The 15,000-nt window shown below is 44.5% G+C and overlaps 1 protein-coding gene across 4 annotated transcripts in view; it reads right to left on the reverse strand.

The window, feature by feature from the left end:
- med25 (mediator complex subunit 25) overlaps positions 1 to 13,806 on the reverse strand; it is a 27,023-nt gene extending 13,217 nt beyond the window's left edge. For all 4 annotated transcript variants that reach the window (XM_047800969.1, XM_047800968.1, XM_047800967.1 and 1 more), the window contains exons 1-13: positions 13,600 to 13,806; positions 12,150 to 12,291; positions 12,028 to 12,073; positions 11,828 to 11,952; positions 11,632 to 11,730; positions 11,160 to 11,280; positions 10,910 to 11,066; positions 10,657 to 10,796; positions 10,315 to 10,393; positions 9,823 to 10,100; positions 8,821 to 8,922; positions 1,414 to 1,499; positions 404 to 461 (exon numbers count right to left, since the gene is read on the reverse strand). In XM_047800969.1, the coding sequence (XP_047656925.1) occupies positions 404 to 461; positions 1,414 to 1,499; positions 8,821 to 8,922; positions 9,823 to 10,100; positions 10,315 to 10,393; positions 10,657 to 10,796; positions 10,910 to 11,066; positions 11,160 to 11,280; positions 11,632 to 11,730; positions 11,828 to 11,952; positions 12,028 to 12,073; positions 12,150 to 12,286 (1,428 nt within the window). In that variant the 5' untranslated portion in view covers positions 12,287 to 12,291; positions 13,600 to 13,806. The remainder of the gene's footprint in view (positions 1 to 403; positions 462 to 1,413; positions 1,500 to 8,820; positions 8,923 to 9,822; positions 10,101 to 10,314; positions 10,394 to 10,656; positions 10,797 to 10,909; positions 11,067 to 11,159; positions 11,281 to 11,631; positions 11,731 to 11,827; positions 11,953 to 12,027; positions 12,074 to 12,149; positions 12,292 to 13,599) is intronic.
- Positions 13,807 to 15,000: the final 1,194 nt, after the last annotated feature.

Genomic DNA, 15,000 nt, shown 5'->3' on the forward strand with positions numbered 1-15,000 from the left:
ATCACGTGTCTATCACGATACGTATCGTTATGGTTTTATCGCCCGGCTCTAACGTCATCTGAAGGAAAGGATTTAACTCTTGAAGTTTACGATCTGTTTGACAATTCTCACGACCCACCGACTGCAGCAGAAACTTCACCGTCATCGTGTGTTTAGTGTGTAGGTTTAAATCTAGACACGTCTCACACTCCTGCGACTGATTATCTGGTAAAATAAGGGCAGCTCATAACCGGGACGGTCCTGCTGTTCTGAAGCCGCCTGTTCTGAACTCCATTACTCTCAACCTGAACCCCCGAGCAGACGTCTGCGTGTCGGTGCGTGTCCTCACCTGCCTACCTCTAATCCCCGTCCCCCGGATCACAGAGAGAAACGAAGGCTTTTAGTTCTTTCCCCTTGTACTCACCAGGAGCTGCTGAGGGATGAGCTGCATGATGAGCTTCTGAGGCCAGTGCTCCGTGTTCCTGCAAAACACCACCCAATCATCCGTCACATCCACGTCTACACAAACCTGTAGAGCTGAGACACTGTAAACCGCCTGAGAACAACTCACTTAACCTCTTTTTATTCTTCGACTGACTTCTTCTTCTTCTTCTTCTTCTTCTTATTATTATTATTATTATTATTATTATTATTATTATTATTATTATTATTTTACAAACTGCTCACTTATTGTTATTAGTTCTGAAAACGTTTGTCATAAAATTTTTAACTATTCTTTTTTTCTGTAAAAAAATTCACAGTTTTAAAAAAGTATAAATAATTGCATTACAAATAATAAAAAAATTAAATGTAATTAAATGTAATTTTAAAAAAAATACAATTATTTTAAACATGTATTTAAATCATTTTTGAATAAAACTTCATGTAATGATATTTTTTATAATAATAATTCAACTTATGTCTCCCTGTGTGTTAATTAAAAAACATATATAGTTTAAAAATAACTAACTTTATTATACATGTATGAGCTGTGTGTGTGTGTGTGTGTGTGTGTGTGTGTGAGGTGTGTGTGTGTGTGAGGTGTGTGTGTGTGTGTGTGTGCGTGTGTGTGTGAGGTGTGTGTGTGTGTGTGAGGTGTGTGTGTGTGTGTATGTATGTGTGTGTAAGTGTGTGAGGTGTATGTGATGTGTGTCTCTGTGTGTGTGTATGTGGTGTGTATATGTGTGTATGTGTGTGTATGTGTGTGGGTGTGAGTGTGTGGTGTGTGTGTGTGTGTGTATGTGTGTGATGTGTGTGTCGTGTGTGTGTGTGTGGTGTGTGTATGTGCGTGTGTGGTGTGTGTGTGTGTGGTGTGTGTGTGTGTGAGTGTGTGAGTGTGTGAGCGTGTGAGCGTGTGTGTGTGTATGTGGGTGTGTGTGTTTACATAATGACATATGAGAGCAGAGCATGCTGGGAGCTGAGCTCAGTACTCACAGGTTCTCTCCCTGGTTGACTTGCACTTGGCACGGCAGCGAGCGAGTCAGTTTGGTGTTGGAATCAATGGAGGAGGCTTTGGGCTTCTGTTCAAACACACACACACACACACACACACACACACACACACACACACACACACGTCAGTGACACAGATTGATGGTGAAACTCAGGGTAAGATGGACATGACATCACACATCGATCAGACACCCTGCTGGATAACACACACACACACACACACACACACACACACACACACACACACACTTCCTCTCCTCCTTTGTCGATAACAAATTAATGGTGGATCGATGGCCAATCAGGAGAAGCCTAATGGTCCGGTGTGTGTTTTTGCAGACGTATCAGTAAGTGTGTGTTCTCACAGCGCATCGTTTCCCTTATCTTAGCAACAGCACATTAAATTATTGACCAATTATTAAAGCTCTTTGGGGCTGTTTACTGTGCCGCTCACTTCCCAGAGGTGCATCGTGGGTAATAAAAGGAGCTGTGAGAAATGTCCCTCCACACACACACACACACACACACACACACACACACCGCTAATGAAATGTCCTAATCAGTGAGTGTCAGTGTGTGTTACACGTCTCTGTCAATCAATCCCGTCACTCCGCTCCATTAATCAATGTTATTGACGAGGTGGAAACACGACCGCGGGCCTTTATTAGCCGAACCGTGTACCGGAGTCTCAGATAAACGTCTTTAAACGCTCGCCATCGTCTTCGGCAAAATAAATAATTATTTAAAAAAAAATTTAAAAGAATCTAAGAATAACCTGTTTGTGAAATAAATCCAGTGAAAAAGGAGTCAAGTTACGGCAACATCCCATAATAAAGTAGTTTGATTACAGCCTCGTTTTCTTACACCTTCGATGAATAGAAGCAAAGGCGTGTGCGAATATTTTAACATTGCCATGACAACAACCTGCAGCTCATATGCATAGCTCCGCCCCAAAACGGATTTACACAGACGAACTGGGAGAACGTCATGAGCCGTGTCATTTATTTTTATTTCAGACGCACATTCAGTCGCGTCATGAATCCCTGACTTGAAAGTATTGGCACCCTGGTTTCACTAAACGGTGTCTTCGATCTGAAGGAAATGAAAGGGCGTGTTTCACTGTGAGCGAGTTACTGCACTGTAGTGAAGGTGAGCTGCTGCCTGCTCTCTGTTTTAGTGATCTGAGCTCATAAACCTTTCAGTGTGACACTAAAGAGGCTCATCAGACATAAATACTGTAAACACACACACACACACACCTCACATACACACCTCACACATACTGTACACACATCTCACATATACACACCTCACATACACACCTCACACATACTGTACACACACCTCACATACACACACCTCACATACACACACCTCACACATACTGTACACACACCTCACATACACACCTCACACATACTGTACACACATCTCACATATACACACACCTCACATACACACCTCACACATACTGTACACACACCTCACATACACATACCTCACACATACTGTACACACACCTCACATACACACCTCACATATACTGTACACACACCTCACATACACACACCTCACATACACACCTCACACATACTGTACACACAACTCACATACACACCTCACACATACTGTACACACATCTCACATATACACACACCTCACATACACACCTCACACATACTGTACACACACCTCACATACACACACCTCACACATACTGTACACACACCTCACATATACACACACCTCACATACACACCTCACACATACTGTACACACACCTCACATACACACACCTCACATACGCACACCTCACACATACTGTACACACACCTCACACATACTGTACACACACCTCACATACACACACCTCACACATACTGTACACACACCTCACATACACACCTCACACATACTGTACACACATCTCACATATACACACACCTCACATACACACCTCACACATACTGTACACACACCTCACATACACACACCTCACACATACTGTACACACACCTCACATATACACACACCTCACATACACACCTCACACATACTGTACACACACCTCACATACACACACCTCACATACATACCTCACACATACTGTACACACACACCTCACATACACACACCTCACACATACTGTACACACACCTCACATATACTGCACATACCTCACACATACACACACATACACACACACCTCACATATACTGTACACACACCTCAAATACACACACCTCACAAATACTGTACACACACCTCACATACACACACATACACACACACCTCACATATACTGTACACACACCTCACATACACACACCTCACATACACACACCTCACATATACTGTACACACCTCACATACACACCTCACATATACTGTACACACACCTCACATATACTGTACACACACCTCACATACACACACCTCACATATATTGTACACACTCCTCACACATACACACACCTCACATACACACACCTCACACATACACACACCTCACATATACTGTACACACACCTCACACATACACACACACCTCACATATACTGTACACACACCTCACACATACACCTCACATATACTGTACACACACCTCACACATACACCTCACATATACTGTACACACACCTCACACATACACACACATACACACACACCTCACATATACTGTACACACACCTCACACATACACACACATACACACACACCTCACATATACTGTACACACACCTCACACATACACACACACCTCACATATACTGTACACACACACCTCACAAACACACACCTCACATATACTGTACACACACCTCACAAACACACACCTCGCATATACTGTACACACACCTCACAAACACACACCTCACACATACTGTACACACACCTCACACATACACACACATACTGTACACACACCTCACATACACACACCTCACATATATTGTACACACTCCTCACACATACACACACCTCACATACACACACCTCATATATACTGTACACACCTCACATACACACACCTCACAAACACACACCTCACATATACTGTACACACACCTCACAAACACACACCTCACATATACTGTACACACACCTCACATACACACACCTCACATATACTGTACACACCTCACACATACACACACCTCACACACACACACCTCACACATACTGTACACACACCTCACATATACTGTACACACACCTCACATATACTGTACACACACCTCACATATACTGTACACACACCTCACATATACACACACCTCACACATACTGTACACACACCTCACATATACACACACCTCACATATACTGTACACACACCTCACATACACACACCTCACATATACTGTACACACCTCACACATACACACACCTCACACACACACACCTCACACATACTGTACACACCTCACATATACTGTACACACACCTCACATATACACACACCTCACACATACTGTACACACACCTCACATATACACACACCTCACACATACTGTACACATACCTCACATACACACACCTCACATATACTGTACACACACCTCACACATACTGTACACACACCTCACACATACTGTACACATACCTCACATACACACACCTCATATATACTGTACACACCTCACATACACACACCTCACAAACACACACCTCACATATACTGTACACACACCTCACATATACTGTACACACACCTCACATACACACACCTCACATATACTGTACACACCTCACACATACACACACCTCACACACACACACCTCACACATACTGTACACACACCTCACATATACTGTACACACACCTCACATATACACACACCTCACACATACTGTACACACACCTCACATATACACACACCTCACATATACTGTACACACCTCACATACACACACCTCACATATACTGTACACACCTCACACATACACACACCTCACACACACACACCTCACACATACTGTACACACCTCACATATACTGTACACACACCTCACATATACACACACCTCACACATACTGTACACACACCTCACATATACACACACCTCACACATACTGTACACATACCTCACATACACACACCTCACATATACTGTACACACACCTCACACATACTGTACACACACCTCACACATACTGTACACATACCTCACATACACACACCTCACATATACTGTACACACCTCACACACACACACACACACCTCACATACACACACCTCACACATACTGTACACACACCTCACACATACTGTACACACACCTCACACATACTGTACACATACCTCACATACACACACCTCACATATACTGTACACACCTCACACACACACCTCACATACACACACCTCACACATACTGTACACACACCTCACACATACTGTACACACACCTCACACATACACACACCTCACACATACTGTACACAAACCTCACACATACACACACCTCACACTTACTGTACACACACTGTACACACTGTACACACACCTCACATACACACACCTCACACATACTGTACACACACCTCACACATACTGTACACACACCTCACACATACACACACACATACACACACACTGTACACACACACACACACACTTCACATACACACACACTGTACACACACATACACACACCTCACACATACACACACCTCACACATACACACACCTCACACATACACACACCTCACACATACACACACCTCACACATACTGTACACACACCTCACACATACTGTACACACACCTCACACATACTGTACACACACCTCACACATACTGTACACACACCTCACACATACACACACCTCACATACACACACCTCACATATACTGTACACACCTCACACATACACACACCTCACACATACACACACCTCACACATACACACACCTCACATATACTGTACACACCTCACACATACACACACCTCACACATACACACACCTCACACATACACACACCTCACACATACACACACCTCACACATACTGTACACACACCTCACATATACACACACCTCACACATACTGTGCACACACCTCACATACACACACACACACCTCACACATACTGTACACACACCTCACATACACACACCTCACATATACTGTACACACCTCACACATACACACACCTCACATATACCGTACACACCTCACACACACACACACCTCACACATACACACACCTCACACATACTGTACACACACCTCACATATACTGTACACACACCTCACATATACTGTACACACACCTCACATATACACACACCTCACACATACTGTGCACACACCTCACATACACACACACACCTCACACATACTGTACACACACCTCACATACACACACCTCACATATACTGTACACACCTCACACATACACACACATACACACACCTCACATATACTGTACACACCTCACACATACACACACCTCACATATACCGTACCCACCTCACACATACACACACCTCACATATACTGTACACACACACCTCACATATACTGTACACACACACCTCACATATACTGTACACACACCTCACATATACTGTACACACACCTCACATATACTGTACACACACCTCACATACACACACTTCACATATACTGTACACACCTCACACATACACACACCTCACACATACTGTACACACACCTCACATACACACACCTCACATACACTGTACACACCTCACACATACTGTACACACACCTCACATATACACACACCTCACACATACTGTACACACACCTCACATACACACACACCTCACACATACTGTACACACCTCACACATACACACACACACACCTCACATATACTGTACACACCTCGCACATACACACACCTCACATACACACACCTCACATATACTGTACACACACATCACACATACACACACACACCTCACATATACTGTACACACACCTCACACATACACACACCTCACATACACTGTACACACACCTCACACATACACACACCTCACATATACTGTACACACACCTCACACATACACACACCTCACAACAACACACACCTCACACATACTGTACACACAACTCACACATACACACACCTCACATATACTGTACACACACCTCACACACACCTCACATATACTGTACACACACCTCACATACACACACCTCACACATACTGTACACACACCTCACATACACACACCTCACACATACTGTACACACACCTCACACATACTGTACACAAACCTCACACATACACACACCTCACGCTTACTGTACACACACTGTACACACACCTCACACATACATACACCTCACACATACTGTACACACACTGTACACACACCTCACATACACACACACAATCACACACACCTCACACATACTGTACACACACCTCACACATACTGTACACACCTCACACATACTGTACACACACCTCACACATACACACACACTGTACACACATACACACACTTCACATACACACACACTGTACACATACATACACACACCTCACACATACACACACCTCACATACACTCACACAATCACACACACCTCACATACACACACACAATCACACACACCTCACACACACACACCTCACACATACACACACCTCACACATACACACACCTCACACATACTGTACACACACCTCACACATACTGTACACACACCTCACACATACACACACCTCACACATACTGTACACACACCTCACACATACTGTACACACACCTCACACATACACACACCTCACACATACTGTACACACACCTCACACATACACACACCTCACACATACTGTACACACTCCTCACACATACTGTACACACACCTCACACATACTGTACACACACCTCACACATACACACACCTCACACATACTGTACACACACCTCACACATACTGTACACACACCTCACACATACTGTACACACACCTCACACATACACACATCTCACACATACTGTACACACACCTCACACATACACACACCTCACATACACACACCTCACACACACATACACACCTCACATACACACTCCTCACACACACACACACACACACACACACACACACACACACACACACCTACCTAACACACACCTCACACCTCACACATACTGTACACACACCTCACACACACACTGTACACACCTCACACACACACTGTACACACCTCACACACACTGTACACACCCCTCACACACACAGACACCTCACACACACAGACACCCTACATACACACACACCTCACATGCACACACACACAGACCTCACATATACAAAAACACACACACCTCACACACACACACACACACACACACACACACACACACACACACACACACACACACTCCTCACCTCCTGCCACTCCAGAACTCCACTCCAGGCCACCACTTTATTAGGAAGAGCTTGAGGACCAGTGATGGGATTGACTCCAGGCTGTGGTGCAGAAACTCCGGGCTGAAACAAGGACATGAAAGAAAAATAAATAAATAGATAGATAGATAGATAGATAGATAGATAGATAGATAGATAGATAGATAGATAGATAGATAGATAGATAGAGTAGGTGCTGTAACAGGGCTTTACATAAACATATTACTTTTTAATCATTACAGGACTCTTAATCTAAAGTTCAGCTACATTTCAGATGAATTCCATGTTCCAGGCTCCAGACCCGACAGAGATGAACACATAATGTATAAATATATACTTAATATTATTTTGTCCTTTTCTTTTACTTTATACATCACGTACTTTATATTTAATTGTTTCTGACGCACTCGAGTTTAAAAACTCTTCACGTGTCAAATATGTGTGTGATTTAAATTGTCAGGGCCTTTTTACACCCGGTCACTTCGTGTGTTGTCTCTGATCCGAGTGCCAGAGGTGCATCTAAACAATCCGTCTCCTGCTTTAAACTTCAGGCTTCGCTGCTTGCAGTGTTTCTGTGCTCGTATAACAGAAACATCATTAGTGACAGTTACTTAGTGCTTAATTTACCAGAACTTTCCAGGTGTACAGTCTAAATGTCACGTTATTTATGGTCTCTTCAGGGCATCAATACACAGGAAGTGATTGTGTGTGTGTGTGTGTGTGTGTGTCTACATTGTGTTCTCTTGTAACAAATGGTTCTAGAAGAGAAACTACAAATATGTCCTGTCAGGGAAACTAATGCGTTCACACTCGCGATCCCAGGAGAACCTGCGTGCCCTGGCGGACGTCCCGGCTCGGTGCTCTTCCAAAATAATAAATAAATAAATATAATCTGTCCCACTGAGTTACACTTGTTCATGGCCCCAAGCCCATGTCCGCCCTCTTTATTAACTACCCCGTCGCGTACTGTGTGTGTGTCCGTACCATGCCAGGCTGAGAGGACGGCGGTGCCTGCGGATTGGCTGGAGGAGGCTGCTGCAGAGCCTGAGGCGGTTGCTGATTGGCTACGGGCTGCCCGGGAGGCAGAGCCTGTGGCTGTGGCTGCTGTGGGACCGGAGGAGGAGCCGGTTGCTGTGGTAACATGGGTGTGGACACTGTGGTGACTGTAGATAGGCTGGGCTGGCTCGCGGGTGATAATTTGACTCCGGTGGAAAGGTTTGGCTGGTTACTGAATGGGGGACCAGGGTTCATCATGACTGTGACTGGGGGGGAAAAAAGATACGTTACATTTATCACTCGTTTTTTTCTGTTTTGTTTTACGATAAGTTCAAAAATACACTTAAAAGCAAAGCGTTAATATGGAAACTCAACACCACCAATAACCCCGAGGGCACTGAAACATGGTGTCGGTAGCATCGTGACCGGGAAACCGAACAGGTTTGAGGGAATGACGGAGGAGCGTGAAAGTGTACGTACAGCGATTCTTCTGGTTACTGGCGGCTTCCACGGCCATCGCTGCTGCAGCCGCCGCCGCGTTCAGAGACTGAGAGGAAGGCTGGAAAAGTGAGAGAGACAGAGGGAGAGAGGGGGGGGGTAGGGGGGAAAAGACAGGGAGAGAGGGGGGTAGGGGGAAGAGACAGAGGGGGGGGGCAGAGAGCGAGAGAGAGGGGGGGTAGGGGGAAGAGACAGAGAGGGGGGGGGGGAGACAGAGAGCGAGAGAGAGAGAGAGAGAGAGAGAGAGAGAGAGAGAGAGAATATAAGTCATCATACGTTTCCAGAACTCAGTGCACTCTGTAAGCTGTGTTTATGTTAGCTCACATTTCCTGGGTACGCGTGAGAGGTGTTGATTGGAGGTGGCGGCTGGGAGGCGGAGCAGATGGGAGACGGATTGACAGGTAGGGGCTGCTGGACCAGAACGGGTTTGAGAGCGACAGATCCAGAACCACCTCCAGAAGCGACTACACACAGACACATAAATAACATTCAAACACAGAGCTCCATATCGCTCACAGTACACAGTGTGTGTGTGTGTGTGTGTGTGTGTGTGTGTGTGTGTGTGTGCGCGTGTTACCTGGGAGTGCAATGCCGCGGATTAACACCATGTGAAACGGGTCCTGGCTGTATTCCGGGTGTGCTGGCTCGGGGGCCCCTATAGGTGAAGCTCGATCGTACAGCGCTCGGAGGGCCGGAAGCTTCCGTGGGGCCACCACTGAGAAATGGATTCCTCTCTGAAAAAGAAGAGAAGGTTCTGTGTTCAAATCTCAGGACTGTCACAGAGTCACGTTAATGCCACAGCTCTGTATCTTTATACAGTGACTCACGTCTCGGATGATCTGCACCAGGCTGTCTGTGGTGCAGCCCGTGTAACTGACGCTCTCGACGGCAGGCAGCAGATAGGGAGGGGAGTTACACAGCAGCACACACACCTTGTGAGTCTGACCGCTGAAAAAAAGACGACAGTGGGAGAATTAATCAGTGTGGGGATTGACACACAGACACCCCGTATACTTAGAATGATGAACAATGGCCACTCCTCCTTTAATGTAACTGACAGATCCAGAGGCCACACCCCTTTTATCAGACACACCTCCTTTACAGAAATGTAGGTCATGTGTTTAATAGATATTCAAACAAACTGCCAGGTGACGAGGCCACACCCACTTCAGAGATCCTTTTAGAGAAGCCACACCCCTTTCATTATGAGTCACTGAGGCCACGCCTCTGATAATAAGATTTGGCAACAATGTGTTTCTCTGGATTTACGTGAATAAAATAGATAAATAAAACACTCACATTTGCTCCCGCATTTTCTTAAAGTCATCAAACAGCTGCAGCGCGACGGAGAGTCCCTCAGCGATGAGGCTGCAGCTCTCAGCTCCTCCTCCCATAAACCTGAACGCACGTAACGAAGAACGTACAGAGATGATGCTCGAATGTTCATAGGGCTGTGATGCATCGTGTTTAGCCATAAATCAGACAAAGGACCTACTGAATGCTGTCGATCCACGACACGAACTCGAAGGCGGAGCTTGTGGGGGCGTGGCACTGGACGTAAGACTCGGGAGCACAGTCCACCGTGTTGAAGACGACCAGTCCGTACTGCGTCCCTCCATACTGTCAGAGAGAAGGGTTACAGTACACTCTACTGACACACGAGAAAACACACAGGAATCACAAGCAGCGACTCACGTCTCCTCCGAAGTCCGTTTCAGCCGGCGGACCTCCGTTAAAGTACCTGCAGTCGTGCAATCAGGAGGTTAACGAACGTGTAATATGTGCTAGACGAATCAATCCAAGCTCACCAGACTTACTCGATCGCAGGTAAGATGTAGTTCTTACGCAGGGATTCGAAGTAGGGCCCGAGATTCGCCGTGCCCTCGATGACGAACACGACGTCAGAAACCTGCGAGGCTCCGGGTTTGGGCGCCGAGTCCATGAGGGTCACCATGAGCGCTGGAAATAAACGGTTCAATTCTATTCAGTTCCATAACAGACACGTCAGAGGAAGAAACCGGACATCGGATACGAATCGTTACTCTTCTATAAAAGGTGTCTCTTTGTAGCTTGTGCCACATGTTTGGGTCTGGTGACTGTGACACTGTCCTTCATCCAATCAGTGCCAATTACAGTCATGAACGGGGAAGCGAAGAAACGTCGGACCACGAGCCCCGGGAAGGATCTGAGATAATCGATTAGTGTGATCACTTTACATCACACATCATTCGCATAGAACCCAGAACAAGAATCTGTTTAAATGCAGGGCTGTCAAGTGTCACACACTGAGAGTGACGTCCCTCATGTCGGTCTTTTCTCACGCTCTCACGCCACACATCGTATTTCTCACGCAGAAAAACTTCTTGACTATTTATCATATGTTTAATAAGTCTAAGTCGCAGCGCCCAAAACGTATCAGTCCGCACCGCTGTCTCTATGGAAACGGGCAGGAGTCAAGCGTGTCACCTGGAGCATGACACTTATCAGCCAATCAAAAAAAGAGGCTACAAACAGCCAATCAGAAAATAGCACTATTGTATCTGGGTAAGAAACAGTTTTTCTCTGGACAGGACATTGTCCTTAATCATGTCCCTAAACATGTCTGGGCTTGTGCTGAACTGTTTTATATGGGAGCAACATTACACATGATAAAGGGGTCCAAAAAGGCGACACTTACAACCACCACCAGTCATAATCTCAATCTCGCTCTCTCTCTCTCTCACACACACACACACACACACACACACACACACACACACACAGATAAATGGAAATTGACACACACAAATTAATAAATGGAAACACTGTTTTGGGGGGTGGGGGGTGTTGTAAATGTCACTCTTGCACTCTGCTAATCTGGTGGCTATCAGCTCCCATTAACTGTTAGCTCTAAAGCTAAAAGCTAACGCTAACTGTTATACAGAATAAATTAGCCACACATGCTAACTCCTAACTAACATTAATATTAAGTCATCATCATTCGATGTAGTAAGTTTTTTTTTATACTGAAACAGAATGAATAAACAAAGCTCTTGTAACCGAATCAAGTTTTATTAATCACTGTTAGTTAGGATTTCCTAGCATGACATTTAACACGGCCGCATCGCAAATCGCTTCATTATTAAACACGGAGTGCACTAGATAGAGTGTGACAGCGGCTAATTAGTACCCGGATGTAGCGCGCGCATAAAGGGAGCAACTCGTCGTTTGGGACACAGCCTACATGCTAACGCTTTTAGCTCAACGATACAAAAAACAGCAACTTACCTAGTGGTAATAAAGACACCACACAAACAATTCAGTAGGATTAAACAAATCCTAGAACCTAGGTTCGATTCATCCAGCGCCACTTTGACTAATTAAGTGCTAGATATATATTAGTACTATAATATAACGGATGACGCAGAAGCGTAATGGCAACAAAACGTCCAGATTTGTTACTCGGTTATCGACACTGTGGACTGGATGGGAATCAGGCAGGCAGGACGAGGAGTCAATAACAGAGCTTTGTTTCTTTTTTTAAAGTGTAAAATATAAAATAGCAAACTAATCAGTCACTGTAAATATGTCACGATATCTGTAATAACGAGCAGGTGTGATAAAATATCGACACATTTTACAGTATTGTTTATTTCTGATAGTATTTGATGTCATATAAAACTCAATACGATATGTTATTGTTTTGTATAGATACAGTAGACGGCTCCAGGGACACTATTATAGCAATGACCGTAAAAGAGATTACATAAAATATTTTAGTAATGTTAGTTTTTAATATATAGTTTTATTTACATTATATTAAGCTGTACAACAGGATTTCATAGAGCAGTTCACTCAGTCACCGCCAGAGGGCAGAAGACACGTAAAAAAAAAGAAACAGCAACGTGAGGATCCATTAAACAAAATGAACGTGTGGGTCTGAAGCTGAATATCAGGGTGGTGCAGCAGGTGGAGGGGAGGACAGTAGATTTGAGGAAAGTAGAGGGGAGGACAGTAGATTAGAGTAAATGAGAAGAGAGTAAAAAAGAGGAGAGGAGAGTAGCGTCTGTGTGGAGATCCACACGTTCTCCTTGTGTGTTTGCGTGTTAGTTTCTACTGGGTTCTTTCCCAGGATTAGCTTCCGATCCACCACAGTGGTGTCCATGATAAATCACTTACTGACCATGAAAGAATGAAATAATGATTCACCAGCAAATAATGGCTGAATAATACATTTACACACTGCCTGCTATTTACATTAAGGGTGAACTAAGAAACTGGTTCCTGTAATAATCCTGTAAACATGGAGCAAAACAATGATCTCTCTCTCTCTCTCTCTCTCTCTCTCTCTCTCTCTCTCTCTCTCTCTCTCTCTCTCTCTCTCTCTCTACCACAGACAGCAGTATATTAGTCCAGAACTGCAGTTTGCTGGATGTTTTCCTCACACAGTTCTATGTAAACTCTAGAGATTGTTGTGTGTGAAAATCCCAGCTGGTTATCAGCATTTTCTGAAATAGTCCAAGCAGCTCATCTGCTATAAACCATCAGTGTTAATATCCCAGAGATCAGACTTTTTCTTCAGTCTGATGTTGTATGTGTTCATTAGCTAAAACAGAGCTGCCGAATGACCAGGTGTCCTAATAAAGTGGACAGTGATAGATTTAAAAATGAACAAATAATCTAATTGTG

This window comes from Tachysurus fulvidraco, chromosome 15 (genome assembly GCF_022655615.1).
Source record: "Tachysurus fulvidraco isolate hzauxx_2018 chromosome 15, HZAU_PFXX_2.0, whole genome shotgun sequence".
Taxonomy (NCBI): domain Eukaryota; kingdom Metazoa; phylum Chordata; class Actinopteri; order Siluriformes; family Bagridae; genus Tachysurus; species Tachysurus fulvidraco.